Consider the following 20,016-nt stretch of genomic DNA (forward strand, 5'->3'; position numbering starts at 1 on the left):
TATGCTGAGATTTTCATGGAAAACTCCAAATTTTTTGAAGTTTTGTTTCAGCATATCATATAATTCTGCAACTTTTGCAACTTTATTACCAACTGGAAGGTTGGCATTATCACAAATATGAAGATAACGTTTTATAAGTCGGAACCTTTGCCGACTCATTATTTTCGAAAAAATTGGAGCCTGCATGTCATCTGCAGTAGACCAGTAATCATCCTCAGAAGGAACATGGTGATATCCGCTTATCAAAAGTAACCCCAAAAACTGACGAAGTTCTTCCTCAGAAACAGTAAAGTTGTGAATATTTTTATCTCTATGAGCGTAGAGTTCGGTATTATGACGAATAAATTGAACTATTTCAGATGTAAAAAATAATGAAAAAATTTCGAACTCAGATTTGCCCAAGTGTTCATCGCCTACTCTTGGTGGTGTGGAAGCTTGAGCTTGAATTCCAACCTTCTCACTCTTTTTCCATTTACGTTGAACCAATACATTTTCTTCCTTATCTTCGTCGGAAGATTCATAAGCGTGAATTTCTACTTCACCGGGTACTTCGTCTGGTATATCAGGAATATCTAACACCTGATCGTCAATAGTATCCTCGTCGCTTTCAGTACCTTGATCAGCTGAATCAGGTGGAAGAATAACAATATCCACTGGTTCTGCGGACGTTGAAGCTTCCACATCGTCGAGTGTATGTATTAGAAATCTATGCCTTCGTATAGATGATCTAAGTGTATAAAAATATATCTAAGTATTATGCTTTTTTTTTGTTGCCACCAACTTACCCATAAAAACTTTTTGGATCCAAAGATATATCCATTTTTTCACTGAAATAAAACTAAAACTCAAAATTATTATAAACACCACGTGTTTTCTTCGTCGTAACGTCGTGACGACTAATCCAAGCCGTTACAATTACGCGCGGTCATTCTCTAGGGAACCTTGAATAACAGTGTTTCGCTGTTGCCAACGTTCCCATTTTGGGAACAATGAATGCTGAACGTGATATCTTTAGAAATAAGTTACGTAAATGTGTTTTTTGTAAATATTTTCTTTATATAATTCATTTACTGTATTTCTGTTCAAAAATAAATCACAGTTTGGTACATATCGACTCCCAGTAACAACTTTAGCACAAAAAAGCAAGTGATATGAATTTGGACGTCATTTTGCGCGGTTTCTAGATGAATCCCGTAAGTAAAAAAACATTTCAGCTAACAGAAAGTAAGAATGGGACATACAGAAAGCATATTTGTTACAATATTTGAAAATATTTCAATATTTTCTGAATCCAACTTATTTTTTACTGTGTTCCCAAAATGGGAACGTTGGCGTTTAAAAGGTTAATGAACGCTGTCATAAGTACGGACTAAAGATAAATTTAAAGAAAACTAAATGCATGATAATCACTAAATCTGCACATGCAAATATCCAATTGACTATAGAAGATACTGCAATTGAGAGTGTTAATAACTATAAATACTTAGGAACATGGATAAGATAAGATGCAGACCAAACCAAAGAAATTAGAACATGCATTGAAATAGCACGTGCATCATTCACTAAACTTAAAAAGTTTCTTTGTTGACGGGATATAAGGTTAGAACTATGCCTGAGATGCTTCGATGTTACTACTCTTCGTGTTCTCTACTCTTCTTTGGAAGCGTGGACACTAAAACAAGTCCATCTGAATAAGTTGGTCGCCTTTGAATTTTGGTGTTACAGAAGAATCCTACGAATATCATGGATTCAAAGAATGTCAAACGTGGAAATAACTAGAAGGATCGGAAATGAGGCGGAAATAATATTAACTATCAAAAGACGAAAACTTGAGTACTTAGGACATGTGATGAGAGGGCAAAAATACGCATTATTACAACTTATTATGCAAGGCAAAATCCGAGGAAAGCAAAATGTGGGAAGACGAAGAATATTCTGGCTTAAGAACTTAAGGGAATGGTTTGAATGCAGTAGTGCAGAACTTTTTAAAGCGGCAGTCAACAGAGTCCGCATAGCCATGATGATTTTCAACCTCAAGAAGTAAATCATGAGGATAAAACCAGGAACAAACTTCATAAGACTATCCTGACATGGTAAGTATTTGGTTTAATCTCAATAAACACCAAATTCTGATTTTTTATGTGTCTTATTTAAAAAACATAAATGATGTATCCTTGATATGTTAGTGACTTACTAATAGTGGTATTTTTTTTATTAACTTTCTCTTTTATTATGGGTAGCCAGATCATATGGGTTAAACTAATCCTAAGACCAAATAATTACCATGTCGTGATAGTATTATGAGGTTTTTTCATGGTTTCTTCTGAGTTTTTATGAAATTTTGAGGTTTTTATGAAAAAATTTTACTGTCATCATTGCAGTTGGTTGTCTTTTTAAAGACGAATCACGCGCTTTTATTTTTCCTTACAAATATTATCAACTTAAAGTTGAGTTCATGTAATCGAATGAACTATCCTACAATAAAGTCCCAGGAACGCAAGTCAGTCGTCTACATGTCTGAATTGTCAATATAAATGAGTCGAGTTTTTCACCAAGTAACAAAAAACAAAATTTGTTTAATTTATTAATGTTTGTATTTTGACAACGATTTCCGAAGTGGAAATTAAAACGTCAATAAACTTATTTTAAACTTAAATTTTGGCTTATTCCCATATACTTAGTATTTAATTCAGAAGGTGGGACTCAACATAAAAAACACTTTGAGGCCATGGATAAAAATGACGACAAATATATTTTCGGTAAAGTGGTTTAATGCACTTAATACACAATATATGTAAAACGAATATAGAAAAGCTAACAAAAAGTGAAAAATATTTTTCCCGTTGTGAGAAAGTCAACCCATTAATATTGTTTTTCTTCTTGTGCACTTTATTACTAGAGATTTGCGATCACTACATCACAATCTTTTTTATTTAATTAAGTATTTAATTCTAATATCCAGGCTTCAAGTTAAATGTCCAAGCTTATTGGCTAATTGCTTCCATTTATTGTAGATGTTCCTGGCCTGTTTTCTTTATGTTTTTATTTTTATATATTGATTTAACTTATCATTTAGCACTATTCCCTAGTACATGATACTGCAGGGTACAAGGTACAAAGTGAGTTTGAAAGCTTTAGCCTTTCTCTATATGTACAAACTTCTTCGACTATGTAAAATGCTTATTTTGGGCCCGGCATAAGGTCCACAAAAAAAAATTAATTTTTTGCGGACCCTGAATTCCAAAATTATTATGCAAAATTAGCACACTTTTTTTTTCTTGCAGTTTACTCAAACGTTATGTAAAATTGAAAATCAAAACTTGTACTTTCTATTTTTTTTGTAGGTAGGGGCAATACCTCTTCAATTAAAGACCAAAAAATATGGGCGCAAAGAGCAAAAATTTTCAATATTTTTCGGATTGTGTTAATAAATAAATAACAACAAAGTTTGCGACTGGCGGCGCATATCGTGCTTATTGATACAAGATAAATACTGAAGTCTTTCCAGCAAAAAAATAGACTTGCATGGAAAATGTCCAATTAAAAAAGATCCCGCCTGGACTATTAAAGAAGAAAAAGATAAGTGGTATTACTATTCACTACTCTTTATTAACTAAGTTTTGACAGTATTATAGGAAAGTCTTAACGCCGGCGCCGTCTGGTTGAGATTATTAAATAAACGTCACCAAGGCGTGAGTCGATATATCTTATTGTACTACAATCTAACGGCTTCCATTAACAAATTTAAAGTTAAAGTCTCAGGTCTGTTTTGGATTTTACGATACATTTATATCACTTATAAATGAGGACCAATGTGGAAACGCCTAGCACACAACAGGGATGAATGGCGAGAAATGGGAGAGGCCTTTATTCGACAATTCGGATAGAAAAAGGGCTAAAAAAAAATGATAGGGGGAGTCATTAGGGGTTTATTGAATTATTCGTTAAAAAAAGAAAAATACATGTTTCCTTTTTTTTATTTATGCGTTTTATTTAAGACCCTTAGCAATAGCAAACTGTTCACGATCTCCAGAAACATTTAAAAAATAAAAATATAAAACGTGCAGTAAAGCTTAATATATACAAGACCTTAATAAGACCAATTTTAATATATGGGGCTGAAACGTGGACCTTATCTCAAAATAATGAAAGACTTCTTGGTATTTTTGAGAGCAAAATTCTTAGAAAGATTTTTGGGGCCGTAAAAGAAACTGGGCTATGGCGTCGAAGATACAACTTTGAACTATATCAGTTATACACCGATCCAGATATTGTGAAATTCGTTAAAGTGCAGAGACTTAGATGGGCTGGACACATTGCTAGGATGTCAGATCACGATTACACGATGGTAGAATTAAACGGACATTTGTTCAACAAATTAGGATGGCGATCTTGCTACCATTTAGAGCGTACTAAGTCTTGTAATTACTTTCAATTTAAAGGACCACCCACTGGCGTGCGAAATAAGAACACAATCAGTTCACTTCAAGAACACGATCACTCTCCACACTAGTCAGCGACACACTACACTAGCACTGATACATATTAAAATGTTACTAATAATTATCACTTCAACTAAGGACGTTTTCTTCTATATGAATATACTTAATTAATAATGAGCGTTCAGATTTTAACTATAAGCTATGTAACGACAACTAAAATGCGAGAGATAAAATTCTAAAACAAGAAGCGATCAGCTCAGCTGGGATATAATTTGATACTGTACGCAAGAGTCTAAACTCTTAAACCAGAAATGCGACGAATTTAATCGAATATGAAACTAAACACTAATATGCGAGAGCGACCAGCTAAGTTGGGATACAATGTTATACTGACTAAAATTCCGATTTTCAATACCTGACTTTTTTCAAGGGATTTGCGAGGGTCAGGGGACGATATTTCTATACAGAGGTAGGTAAAACCAACCTTTTGAATTCTTGTTTAACAGGGAAATTTTTGGAATTGGTTGGAGAAAGTTAATCTATGGGTAAAAATATCTTTTGAATAAATTTTTGGCTTTTATGAGAATTTGCTGGAGAATTTACTTAGGTATAATTTAAGAAGTGTAAGTTCATTGCTACTAGTAGCGTAGCAACACTTGGATACATTTCTTAAAGAAATTTATCCACACGAAGAGATTAACGTTTTCAAAACCAGAGGGCACAAGAAGCAGAGGACGACCACGATAAAGATGGATTAATGATGTGGAAGAAGACCTACATATCTTAAGCATCAGAAGATGAGGAAAGTTGCCAGGACTTCTTGCCAGTGGCGATCCACAACGGATTGTCGAGCCACTTATGATGATGATTTTTTTATTTTGAGTAGACAGTACCGCTATGAATTGGAATAATATGTAATTTGTATATTTAATAATATACACACACAAATATGAGTATTTTCTGATTTCATTTTTATTATAATATATAGGTAATCTCTTATATGATCGATTTTATAGCAAATAAGCTTATTTCCGCTTCCCATTATCTAGCCTTCCTCGTATCTTAAATTTTCTTCAGTTATGCATCTTATGAACACCTAGTTATGATGAATTTTTTTCATATATTTATCGAATGTCCGTATCTCAAATCAAAGCACTGTTATATTATTATAGTACTATCTTTGAATTACAGTATATGTATTAGTATTATATTACAGTATTAGTTTACGTGGTCAATGACGTGAGGTGAGTAAAACCCGATGGTAATATCATGCTTATTTTATATAATGGAAATTATATTGTATGAGATAAATGAGATACAAATGTTTTATGCACTGTAAAATGAATTGTTGATAATCCCACAAGCATTAGCGATATATAAATATATAAGAATTTTTGACCTGATTTTAAAACATTTTAATAAACGCTTCGAATGCAACGGATCAGAGCTTATCGAATGAAAAGGTTGGGTTTTAATAGGACGGGACACCACCTTATTATGCTGGAATTATAAGGGTACGGACATACCGAAGATACATTAATGTGCGCGTTGGAGGTCGCGGTCGCGGTGAAGATTTACATCGATGACAGGCAGAACATACCTTTCTTTCAATGTTCTTTGCGGTTTCTAATTAATCTAATTTTTACATTATAAAATTATATACAAGAACAACAATAGGGACGACAGTGAATGCCTGTTTTCAAGTGAAAAGTAGTGGATCGTTTGTAATTCATTAAATCACCAGCTTTCGGCTCATCCTATAAATAAAAAAAGGCAGTATCTAGGAGAATAACATCACTTATTTAAAGAGCTTTAGAAACACCACACAGACAGATTTTAAGCTTATATGAGAATGAGTCTGGATACATTTCAGTATATTTATCATACCACCCGTCTATCCGGCTAATGTTACGTGGTTTAAAAACCACCAATAAACTTGTAATTTACCAAGCGATCAACAGCTCGATCGCGATGTAAAACAAACTATTTTGTTCTGGCATTGACATCACTGTAAACCACGATGATAGGTCGCGAGGGCGAACGGGTGATATATAATTGGTATGTGCGATCTAATAAGAAAATGAAGGTTTGTTTTGACATTGATATATCGGCCGCGACCACGACCTCCACCGCACACATCCATGTATCTTCGGTATGTCGGTACCCTATAAGTAGCCAACTAAGCCACCAGATTCTAAGTTGTAGAAACTTTTTAAATGGGGTTATCTCAAAAGTAAAGAAATATAAAGTACGTGCAATACAACCAACTAGGAATAAGGAAAATCCTAAAATAAGGAGTATTTTAATATTGTTCTAAAGCTATTTTCTTGTGACATTATAATATTGTTTACTATTTTCATTGGGAATTACCCACAATTTTAGTTTAAAATACGTTTAACTTAACGTTTCTATTCCCCCTGTGGATTCCCAAATAAAAGTTTTTAAATTATAAAATGATTAAAATTAATTATTTTATTTGGTTTTTTTTACAACATAATTTGACAGAATGTAATTTAATGTGATTTAAATTTAACTAAATTTTACGAAGTAAAAGTGAAGTATTTTACGAATATATAACCAGCTTTAAAAATATAAAAGTGATAGGATGTTCCGTTAAAAAAGTGCATAGACAGTATCACTCTTATTCTTCACTAGTTAGTAAATTGACCTATTCATTTATATTTTTGTTTAGAGAACGTAAAATTAGGGTTAAAGGATGATGAGTCCCTTAACAAATCCCTTAACTTTCTAACAAAACGCCAAAAATAATTATATTTCATAATAGGTTTCCCCACTAACTATATATAGATATAGTTAGTCTATATATATATATATATATATATATATATATATATATAAATATATATATATATATATATATATATATATATAAATATATATATATATATATATATATATATATATATTTATATATATATATATATATATATATATATAAATATATATATATATATATATATATATATATATAAATATATATATATATATATATATATATATATATATATATATTATTAAGAAGCGACAAAAAGTCGGGAGACTTTTCTTTGATAGCAAATAATGATGAACTTCCACAAGTGTTCCTGATGAGGAGTTGAATAACTCGAAACACGTGTAGAACAATGGTAGAATTCGAATTGAAATGAAATGCAATCTTTAATTTATGAAGATAAATATAAACAGGTGCATAAACAAACAGTCGCTTTAAACTTTTAACAAATTTTTATCTCGAATAACTTTTTATGTCGAAATTTTGATAAATTCCTAGTCAAGTCGAATCAAAATGATCCCAGACTCATTTGGGGTATTTAGACTTAAAAGACACATTCAGACATAAAAAACTGGAATTGTGTATATTATACAAGGAAAAACAAAATTATTCTTTTGACATCCAGATTTCAGATACCCTGCAAACTCAGTTCATCCTATGTACATCATATTTACATTCATGTTAACATTTCCACTCGATTTAACGTTATGAATTTTCAAATAAGGAATTGCGTTATCTTTGTACGTTTATATTTTTAACATTATTTGTCAAACAATTGACAATAATTAATCGATGAGCATAGTAAACAGAAGCATTGTTTAACCACAGCTTCCTTTTTATGGAAGTTTCTTACACATGTACCTAAATACTTTTAACCATGTCCAATAAGATTCCCATTTGTGAATTATGATCGCTACTTTAATTTCTGTTTCAACTATATTTAGGTTATCTGTAATACATCTGGCGGAATGTGATCCCCCGTTCTCTTGAAGGACCATAATAGGGTTAAAATTACATCAAAGCATATTCCTTCTATCAACGCTTCATCGTCAACAAAAACACGAAAACAAAAAACGCAATGTTTATGAGATAATTGATAACTTAGCACTAAACTAAAGCAAACCTGTATATCAAAATAAATGAAAAACAATGTGTTGGAAACATATTGGTTTTCAAAATCAGGATCGTTTATTAATCCAGTCGTCAGAGAGTTGACACCTAAAAATCATACGAACAAGCTGAATTTTGTTAAGAATATCGATCTCAAAAAAGATGAAAAAAAGTCCACCAGTTTTACCCCTGGGCTTCCCCCTAAAACCCAACTCATAGGGGGGTAAAAACGCAAAAAAAATCCATTTGTCAAGAATTTGTACGCCATAGAAAAAATGTATCTAAGATCATTTTAAATAAAAATGTTTATTAGCATTTTTTGTGTAAAATGAGCGTTCTCTCGTAAACCGTAAAAATTCGATATCTTTTGATGCAAGTGTCCTATCGACAAAAATCAAGATGCGTTTTAAAGGTAAAGAATGCAGCTTTTGTATGCAGTTTTTGTATTTTGTCGCGAATAATCTTAGTTCTTATAATGATGTTAAATAAATACAAGTTGCGCGATTTTTGCCAATTTTTACGATTCCCGTGAGATCAATAGAATTGATCACTTTCATTGACCAGTCGTAGTAAAATTTTCATTTTTAGATACCAATCTTTAAAACCTATTATATGAAATTTCAATTTTGATTTGTGTCAACAAATATGAGGCATTTAAAATATGAATAAAAAACGCAGAATTTAATGTTTTACATTACAAACCATCGCACATTACGGAAAATGTCTAAAAGAAGACTTTTGAGTGTACTTTATAGCAGAAGTTTGGTTCTTTTGAAAAACGTACTAGTTAAGTTGAAAAAAAAAGTTTTTAACGTTTTAGATTGTTTGTTATGTGAAAGTTTAAATTCAGCGTTTTTTTATAAATGCCTCACATTTGTTGACAAAACTCAAAACTAAAATTTCATGCTATGGGTTTTGTAGGCTAGGATCTAGTAATTGAAACTTTATAGTATCCGATCATGAAAGAATATATTGTTCTGATCTCATGAGAATCATACAAAATGGAAAACTTGCGTCACATTTATTTATTTAACACATTTATAAAATCTGAGTTTATTTGCGGCAAAGTACAAAAAATTCATACGAAAGCTAAACTTTTAAAACGGATCTTGATTTTTGTCAATACGATTTATCAAAATATATCGAATTTTTACCGTCATAAAAGTCATAAAAGTGCTTATAAACATTTTTATTTAAAATTATCTCAGCTACATTTTTTATTTAACACATTTTTTTCTACGGTGTACAAATTCTTGGTAATTCGATATTTTTGCGTTCCTACCTCCCTACGGGGGGCGTTTTAGGGTGAAGCCCGGGGGTAAACGTGGAAAACGTTTTTGCATCTTTTTTGGAGCCCCAAAATTATTAATCTTCAAAAATTTAGCTTGTTTGTATGATTTATAAAGGTTCAGTGGTGTTTTAGTTTCTGACGACTGGAGTATATAGTGACATTCAAAAAGTGTATTATACCACAGGGCCTCGGTAACCAAAATTACAGAAACACAATTAAGTTTTTCTTCGTAAAATGTGCATAAACTTTCCCTTATTCGTTAATCTGATTGATGTGAATTAATTTGAGATTATTTTGCTTCTGCTTTTCAAAAAAAAATATCAAAATTGGGCCAATAAATAAACAAGTTATTCAAGAATAAAACTTGCGACAGTTTTTTTTATAAACCTAAGTAAACATTTAAGTAAATACAGTTTTCTCTTAGATGAAAATCAGTAATTTATACCCAAGATTGCATGCTTACGTACCATTAAACAAGTCTCTTACTAAAGTATGCAACCTTGATTCAGCTAAGTCTGAAATTAAAATAAAACTATTAAGGAAAATAAATAAAGTAACATTTAAAAATGAGCAAATAAAATAAACCAGACCAAACGATGCGACATGTATTGTAATATTTTAAAATTCTGAAAAACTAAAAATATTTTTTTAACCAATCCATCAATCAAGACATCCTCTCCTTTCTATTTTTTCTTGATGATCTTTGCCTCAATGTTGTGAAGGTTGATTATTGTTACGCAGCATAATGACATCTCATCCTACTGTTAATTGTAAATTGTTAGGTAGGAATCCAGGCAACTCCAATGAATTAAAAAACTCTGTAGGATAGGTGACTACGTCATCCTGATTTATAACGATTTAGAGTATTTGAAGTGGGAGAAGGCTTATTGTATGAGAGAGACAGGAGACCGACCGGCTTTTGTTTTTATTCCTACTCCATGCTGTCTATTGGGTAAAAAGTGACACTGGTGGACGCCTTGCCGGGAAAACTGATCTAGTGATAATTGATCAGTTATAGACCAGTGTTAAAATTATTGAATTACTAATATAGCTATCAAAAATATTTGGGGTTACTGATAGAAGGGTAAAAATATAGGGTAAACAGAGTTGTATTGTTTAATGTCGCATCATAAAAAAAATAAAAATAAAAAATTTTGTCCAAAAAACAAAAAAAAAATGTTTATGCCTTAGGGAAATAAAAAATATATTACGACCAATTCTCATACCTACCGAATAAATATATCTCTCTCTCCAATAGCGCTACAGCCCAAATCGGGCCTTGGCCTACTCCAAACTATGCCTCCAACCTTGTCGGTACCGCGCCGATCTTCTCCAGGTTCTCACGTCTAGCAAATTTTGCGCGTCCGCTGCCACTTCATCCTCCCATCTTTTTCGTGGCCTTCCTTTTGGCCTTGCGCCCTGCATTTGACTGTCTAGGGCTCTTTTCGGCAATCTTTATTTTTCCATTCTTACTACATGGTTGTACCTGGATCTCCATGTTCCGTTTTCGTTAATAGGTCCAAATATCTTTCTTAGGACTTTTCTTTCGAATACTTCCAGTTTTCTTTTTTGTCTCTTCTGTCATCACCCATGTCTCGCATGCATAACATACTATTGGTCTGATAATAGTTTTGTATACCCTGATTTTTGATCTCCAGTGTGTGTTTTGGAGCGGAACACATGATCGAGTAAAAAATAAGCTTTGTTTCCCTTTACTATTCTTCTTTGGATTTCTGGTTCTTCTGTTCCATCCGTGTTTAATGCAACTCCTAAATATGTGAAACTTTCTACCGTTTCAATATCGTCCTCTAATTCAACTGTGCATCTGTTTCCGCTAACACTTGCCTGTATTAACTTTTTTGTCTTTTGAATATTTATTTCTAGTCCGGTCTCTTTTGCCTTTATTTTTAATTGTGAATATATTTCTGCCGCCTCTTCTGTTCTGCGAGACATGATGCTAATATCATCGGCATAGGCGGCAATCTGTATTGATTTATTTGTTAGAAGATTAGCTCTTCCTATATTCAGCTGTCTTATCACGTATTCCAAGGTCAAGTTGAATAGTATCGGTGCCAGCCTGTCTCCTTGCTTTAATCCTTGGACTATTGTAAAGTTCTCAGTGAGCTCATTTTGGACTCTGACAGTTGCTATTGACCAATCAATTGTTGTTTTTACCAGTCGGATATATTTTTGGGGGATATTAAAGCTCTGCAATATTTGATATAACTTGTTCCTATTAATTAAGTCGTAGGTTTTTTGGAATCTATGAATATGTTGTAGACGTCAATGTCGTATTCCCACGATTTGTTTAAAATTTGTTTCACTGTAAATAGTTGGTCAGTTGTAGATCTTCCTTGTCGGAAACCGGTTTGATATTCCCCGATAATATTTTCAGTTAGTTGTTGGAGTCGTTTGTTTAGTATGTAAGTAAAGATTTTGTACGCCGTGCACAAGAGGGTTATGCTGCGATAATTTTCGCATTTCAGTTTATCCCCTTTTTTATAGATTGGGCATATAATCCTGGTTTTCCAATTATTAGGGATCTTTTCATCATTCCAAATCTTGTTCATGAGCATATGCATTTGTCCTACTAGGTAATCGCCACCTAATTTATATAATAAATATTAGAATAAATATATAATTTCACAAAAATCGGTCAAACCGTTTCGGAGGAGTGTGGCAACTAACTCTGTGACACTAATATGGCTATTTAAAAATAGGAGTTAGTAAAAGAAGGGTAAAAATTAAAATCTGTATGTATTGTTGAATGCCTCATCATAAAAATATCAAAATAAAAATTTTGTCTAAAAAATAAAAAGAAATGTTTGGTGTGGATTATATCATGTTTTTATACTGTTGTGATGATGGGAAAACTGCAAGTAGCACGCATAATTATTGTGAAAAGAACAGTATGAGGTTGTTCTGCTAACAGATAGAGACTGAATATAGTGTGAAATTAGTAACGACATAAGAGCTTGTTTTGATAACGGAAACGTCAAATATAAGTTTAATTTTTCATTAGTAATAATTCTGGTTTCATTCGCAAAAAAAACAGAATAAAGAAATTGATATTTAAAGTTAGGAAAATGGTAACATTTACAACTGAACATAAAATGCATATTATATAATGGCGTTATTCTGGAAGTAGCGCCGAAGCTATATTCTGTAGGTTTTCGTTTTCATTTGAAGGCCTTGTAACAACAAAATCTACAATTCACGACATTATTTTTAAATTAAAAAAACTGGTTGTGTCAAAAATTGTAGAAAATCCAGGATAGTAATGAAGACAAAAATTAACCAGCTCGTCCAATTAATGAAGAACGGGAAAAACTATCTAGCTAAAATAAATTTTCCTTGTAAAAGCACGTTAATTTCAGGAGAAATTGGTATTAGTAGTAAAACTATACGAAATATTTTAAAAAGAAACAAGTACCATTGCTACAAATCGCAAAAAACTTTTAATGAACGTCGCTAATTATGAACGACGGGTGGTGTTTTGTGAGGACATGATGGAACGCACTAATCGTAATAAAGATTTTATGAAAAATTCTTGTTTACAGATGAGTCTTCTTTTTATTTTAACTGGCCATCACAATCCATTTGTTATCCTAGGGTACCCTACAGAAAATAGGCACATAAGTGTTCCTTACAAAACACAATACCGTCAAAAAGTCAACATATGGGCTGGTATTTTAGGTTACAACGTAATCGGCACTTTTTTCATTGTGGACACTTTGTGTCGTCAAAAATGCATCTCCTGAGAAATTACGTAATTCCAGCAGTTTGAGCATGACCTATTAATATGGATGAAATTTATTTGTAGCAAGACGGCTGTCCAGCTCACAATACAAGGGAGTTGTTAGATTTTTGAGTTATTGCAAAAGGTACAATAAAAATGCCACCTCGCTATTCTGATCTTAGACCTTTGGACTTTTTTGTATGGGGTTATGTGAAGCAACAAATTTACCGAATTAGCATGAACGTACTGGAAATTTAGACGAATTACGTCAAAAAATTATTCAGAGAAACAATAACACCCGAAATGTTGTCGAACACCAGAAGGTAATTATACAATAGATTGGGCTACTGCTTGGCTGAACGTGGTGGAATTTTTAAAAATTTAATTTAAAATAGTTTTAATTAACATTATAGGATTGTTATTTTTTAGAATAAATTGTTTTAATTTATGCCGTTAAGAATTTATTATGTTATTTTTTATAATTAGAAATTAAATAAACTGTTGATTTAATCTAAGATATAAACCTGCTTTTAAATCTTGTAATCACATCGTTGAAATATTTCCCCAGACCATCAAAAAAATAAACTTTCTTTTGGCAACAATGTACAGACAAGACTGCCCATAGTTCTTACGGGTCTATCACAGACATATGGTTACATGTTATTCTCTTGGACATACAAGTCTATATAATATTCTTTCTCAGTTCTTTGCGTTGTTCTAATGCCCTATTGTCAAATCAATTTTTCCCATGCCTGTTTTACATTATAGAATATAGATAACGGTAATTGTATAAATGTTTACCGGGAATGTGATTATATATATATATATATATATATATATATATATATATATATATATATATATATATATATATATATATATATATATATATATATATATCGGTTTCAAAACGTCTTGCGTCGTTGTCCGATGCCTAATTTCCACGAATTTCTATCATTCCATTGTTCTTCGGTCAAGTCTCGGGAGCTCATTGCCTTTGTTATTCCCTCCTTCCATGTTCTTTTTGGTCTTCCTCGTTTCTTACGATTTGGTGGTATCCATTTCATGGCGATTTTTGGTAGTCTTGTTTCTGGCATTCTTTGAACATGGCCATACCATATAAGTTGTTTCCTTTCTATGTCTGTTGCCAGTGATCCATCTACCCCCATCCGATTTCTTATTTCATCGTTTCTAATTCTGTCTGCTCTAGATATTCGAAGTGATCGTCTAAATACATCCATTTCTGTTGCTTCGAGTTTTCTTTTATTGCTTTCTGTTAGTCTCCATGTCTCTGTACCATAGGTTAAGCTGGTTTTTATGAGAGATTCATATATATTGTATTTTCGTCTTTTACCAATTTCTGAGCTCCAAAGAACTCCGTTAAGGCATCCAATTGTTCTACGGGCCTGGGTTATTCGTTTTCTAATTTCCCTATTGTCTGTGCCTGTGGTGTCGAAATCAATTCCTAGGTAGGTATATTCAGTGCAGAATGCAATTTCGGTTGTGTCCATCTGAATGTTGGATAGTTCTGCGCCTATTGGGAGATATTTTGTTTTTTGTGTATTGAGTTCTAAACCCCACATATATATATATATATATATATATATATATATATATATATATATATATATATATATCTCATATATGTATTTCTTACATAATTTGTTATCATCTTGGATATATTTTTAAATTAGACATCACAATTAAGGGATATGAAAAATCTAGTAGTATTAACCAGTCTGTCACTGCGCCTATGCTTATACAACCTTCATCGCACATTTTGGTATAATAGGTAGAACTGTCCTATTTAACTTTCTTAGTGTTAAACAAACAACAGAGTTTATCTGATTATAAAATAAATGAAAACAAAACATAAAAAACACACTTGAGTATTATGCCAAAATGTGCGATGAAGGTTGCATAAGCATAGGCTCAGAGACACACATGTCAATGTAAGGCACTGCTTTGTTTGCTATTCCCTCGTATAAGTTCTCTTCTTCTGTCCTTTGCCAAACTAACCTAAAATGTATATACTAAAAACATAAGAGATATGAAAACCATATAAGTTTAGAATGAATGAATTAAATAAAATTTCGTCATGTTATTTTATCAATTTTATAATAGTATCCTCACAAGGGTACGCCTTTAAAAATACAACAATTTCATTGTATAATGTAGTTTTTCAGTTTGTAGTATGTTTTGATTAAGAGTTAAGTAAACGCGAAAGTTCAGCAAAACTTAAATTAGTTTCACTTAAATGATATCCAATAGATAAAAATCAACGTTTCGAAAGTATACCATTGCGTTGTCAAGATTCTAAAATGAACAAGATTAGGAACAAAAAGTTGTTTGGAAATCCTAATGTCGCTTTACGGGAAGATAGAGCGGCTGGTCTGACCAATACAGCAGGAGTTATTCTCTGCACAGGGTATGTGATAGACAACATTAGTATCAATTAGATCATAGTAGATCAATTTCCAAAAACAAAACAATGTATAGTAAAAATCTTTTATTTACTATTATTATCATTACTATTTTTTTAAACCATACATTTGATAAAAAAAACACAATTAAAACCAAAATAAGAAGCGAAGATGAACATTATTTCCTTATCGAGCGTGTGTTAATTTGTTTTATAAAACCATTACATTATCCCATACAAAGCAATTTGCAGATTTGTTGTTGTTATTTTATGTTACATATTATATTAAGAGGCAGCTATCGAGCACGGTTTTTTATTAAATCTAGCCAAGTAATTTCGCTCTCAGAGCATCTTCAGAGTATCTCTATTAAACCAAGAAACGTTTTTTTTTTCATGTAAGAGAAAATTAGTATTAGAAACTTCGAAAAAACTCTTAAACTTTTATACATATTAAAAACATTTACACAAAAACTAATATTAGACAAAGGATTGTGTATAACATTCATTGACATCTTAAATAGCCAACATTTTCGACAAAGTAATCCAAAACATTATATAAATTTTTTTATCAGCCATCAACTTTTTTCTCACTTGAAAAAACGTTTCTTGGCTTATTTCAGATGCTCCTGAAAATGCTCTGAGAGCGAAAGTACTTTAGGCAAGATTTAATAAAAAACTGTGCTTGATATCTGTCTTTTATTTGTAAAGTTCATTATTCCCGCATTCAACCATATATTATTATATATATTTTCGTGGAATATTTTCAACATATTTTCGTGATTTTTCGATCTTGCAGTTCGAATATTTACATACTTGTCCATACTTGTATACATATTCAAAAATGTTTGTAAATTCAATTATAAATAGATAAAGTTATCGTATTTCAGATACGAGCTGTAACGGCTTAACGAAGCAGTTGCCATGTTCAAGATTCTACAGTTACCTTCTCCCTATTTACTCCAGACTCTCAAACGACATAAGCAGGGAACCTAATGACAGCAAGTCGCGTCGCCTCTCTAAATAAATTCTAATATACACTGAAGTATACAAAACGCGTTATCAGCTCCAACAGAGTAACTTCATTAATTTCTTAAACGAGTCGGGAAGATCCCGGTGCCTTAGTTTCGATAATAAGTCGAGGTTGGGGAAGAGCAGTCTGCTACAACTTGTTTTATACACTCAGAAAAATGTATTGCTTCGAAAAACTATTTATAAGTAATCTGATTCGATTTCCAAATTTAACGCTAGACCTAAAGGCAAAATAAAAAATTTAATATTTCGGCTTTCAAATCAGATTTTTTTCTTCTTTTTTATTTACTAAATGTTTATTTTTTAAAGTAATTTAAATGGCAAAAGGCTGGTAAAAAATTTATGCAGATAGTTGCGTACCGAAACGGTCGCTGCGTTCTGGTATTGACCTACCGTGATTGCTCTCAGGGAGGTGTTTTGTACCCCTTATTGTAGTGCCTTGTGGTCAATGTTCTTCTTTAGGGACTGTCCGCATATGGATGTATGCACAAGCCTACGTTGATAACGTAGTTATAATAGTCGAATAACCCTTCCCGGGAACGGTGCACGAGATCCCTAGGGTGGTTCTCGGGCTCGTTGTAAAATGGTGCCGGGGCGTGTCTCGGGGTTATTCCTGAGAAGACTGCTGTGGTCCCCTTTACTCGGAGAAGAGCCATCTTCTATCAAACAGGGAGCGTAACTTTGATATTAGCTTTATAGATTACCAGGTCCGTGAAGTAGTGGTTCTGGATCATAAACTGCCATGAAAAAAACATCACGACTGCAAGGTAAAGAAGGCCTCTGCAACTTTATAGGCGAGCAGAAGCTTTTGGAACCAAATCGAGTCTGCAGCTGAAAATGTTACATTAAATATATCAATATATGATACGTCCAGGCTCAGTCATTAGCTTTAGAGGTTGGCATGCGTTGACATTTTGGTAGCCATTTATTTCTGACATTATTTCGGAATTTTCATTCATGATCTTCTTTGAAATGGCTGTTTGTATTCCTGTTTGATCTTCTCGAATACTTTCATATAATTCCTCATAGAACTCTTCGATGACCAATATTAACTTGTCTCTACGTGATATTATTTCATTTTGTTTGTTTCTTACTTTATGAATTTCGCATTTCCCATCCTTAACTTTCTACGTAGAACTTTTAAGCTGTTATTTTCCTGTTGCCGACCATAATTCCTCATAGAACTCTTCGATGACCAATATTAACTTGTCTCTACGTGATATTATTTCATTTTGTTTGTTTCTTACTTTATGAATTTCGCATTTCCCATCCTTAACTTTCTACGTAGAACTTTTAAGCTGTTATTTTCCTGTTGCCGACCATAATGTAGCTCATTTAAATTTAAATAATTTTAAACTGTTTGTCCTTGTGTAGTGTAGTGTTATGTACAATTTTATGTTTATGACATTCTGTGATTTTTGGATAGGCCAAAATTGACGAAATGCCCCTGAATATGCTCTAGGAAGCGAAAGTATTGCTCGATATCTGCCTCTCATTTGATCAAAGTTTATTATTGATATGTGCCTGATATTGGTTGATATCAAATGGGGGTGTCCAGATACCATGAGATTTATTTTTAATCATTTTGTTTTTTTCTCTTTTTCTGTTGATTTGGACTTTCGCTCGTATCATTCTGTGGTCACTGTTTGTGGTGAACTTGTTGAGTACTATTACATCTTTAATTATTTGTTTATTGTCAGTTATGATGTAGTCGATTTCGTTCCTTGTTCTACCGTTTGGACTTTCTCAAGTCCATCTTCTGTGCATTTTGTTGTAAAAGAAGCTGTTCGTGTTGAATAAATTATTCTGGAGTAGGAATCCTAGTAGCGTTTCTCCTCTATCATTTCTGCCTGGGGAACCGAATTTTCCCAATGATGTTTCTAGCTCTGCTTCTTTTACACCTATTTTTCCGATGAAATCGCTACATAAAATTGTAAATTGAGTACGAGAATCATTAAGTGCAGTAGATATATCGTCAGAAAGTATTTCGATTTCTTCGTCTGTATGGTCTGTTGTTGGAGCGTACACTTGGATAATTTTGGGTTGATATCTACTGTTTAGTTTCAGAATAAGATATGCCACTCTAGATGATATACTTTGGATGTTTATTATCTTGTTCGTGTGGTTTTTATGGACAAAGAAACCGATGCCTCCAACTAATGTAGTTTCAGTTGGAGAAACTATTTTCAGTTGAAACTGAAACCTCTAATATACATTAAAAAAATGCCATGAATAAACTAAAATTCATATCATTTAAATGAGTGCTAGCAGCCAAAAAACACTTTTACATATTATAAATTTTTTCTAAATAATAAACACATGACTTTCACATTAAAAAATATACATACAAAATAATAAATTAAGTTAAGTACATATTATTATTTTTGATTTCATGACTATTTCTTGGTCATGAAATCAGAATAGGCAAGGACAACCAGACCTGCGAATTTCAACGACGAATAACACTTGCTTGGGCTGCGTATGGTTTACTAAGAGACATCTTTAAGAGCAACATCCCGATAGCTATGAAACGGAAGACATTTGACCAATGCGTTCTTCCTATTATGACATACGGAGTAGAAACTCTCACGCTCAAAAAACCAACAGCACTAAAAATGCGAGTGGAACAAAGGCGCATGGAAAGATCAATTTTCGGCGTGACAAAAAAGACAAAATAAGGAATCAAGACTAAAGGAAAAGAACAAATATCAGTGATGTAGTCGAACGTATAGTCAATCTGAAATGGAATTGGGCAGGTCACATAGTGAGACTGAAAGACACAAGATGGACCAGAAAACTAATTGAGTAGCGCCCAAGAGAAGACAAACGCAGCAGAGGACGACCACCATCACGCTGGATGGACGACATTGGACGAAAATCCAAGACATGGCAACAAGAAGCACAGAACCGCGAAGAGTGGCGAAAAATGAGAGAGAACTATGTCTCTTAAGCCTATGTCGCTTAAGACCTATGTCTTAAACTTGTTAAATCCAATTAAGGAGTGTTTTTAATTTTGTAATACTTTTTCGTAAGAATGCTAGGCGCTTAATAAGAAGGGACATATACATGACAATCTTTCGTATCTTTCGTCCAACTCTCGGTATATCCCACGTCCACCAGAAGGGATGTCAATGAAGACAAAAAATCAGTTAAATAGTTAAATATGTCTATTTTTCCCTTCCGAAAAGAAAT

General features: G+C 32.6%; 1 protein-coding gene across 3 annotated transcripts in view; it reads right to left on the reverse strand.

The window, feature by feature from the left end:
- LOC140437262 (extracellular serine/threonine protein CG31145) overlaps positions 1-20,016 on the reverse strand; it is a 938,516-nt gene that overhangs the window by 257,440 nt on the left and 661,060 nt on the right. For 2 of the 3 annotated variants that reach the window (XM_072526682.1, XM_072526681.1), the window contains one exon: positions 10,102-10,149. The exons of the other annotated variant lie outside the window; for it this stretch is intronic. In XM_072526682.1, coding sequence (XP_072382783.1) covers positions 10,102-10,149 — 48 coding nt within the window. The remainder of the gene's footprint in view (positions 1-10,101; positions 10,150-20,016) is intronic. 3 annotated transcript variants of the gene reach the window in all.

The sequence above is a fragment of the Diabrotica undecimpunctata genome, chromosome 3 (assembly GCF_040954645.1).
Source record: "Diabrotica undecimpunctata isolate CICGRU chromosome 3, icDiaUnde3, whole genome shotgun sequence".
Lineage (NCBI taxonomy): Eukaryota > Metazoa > Arthropoda > Insecta > Coleoptera > Chrysomelidae > Diabrotica > Diabrotica undecimpunctata.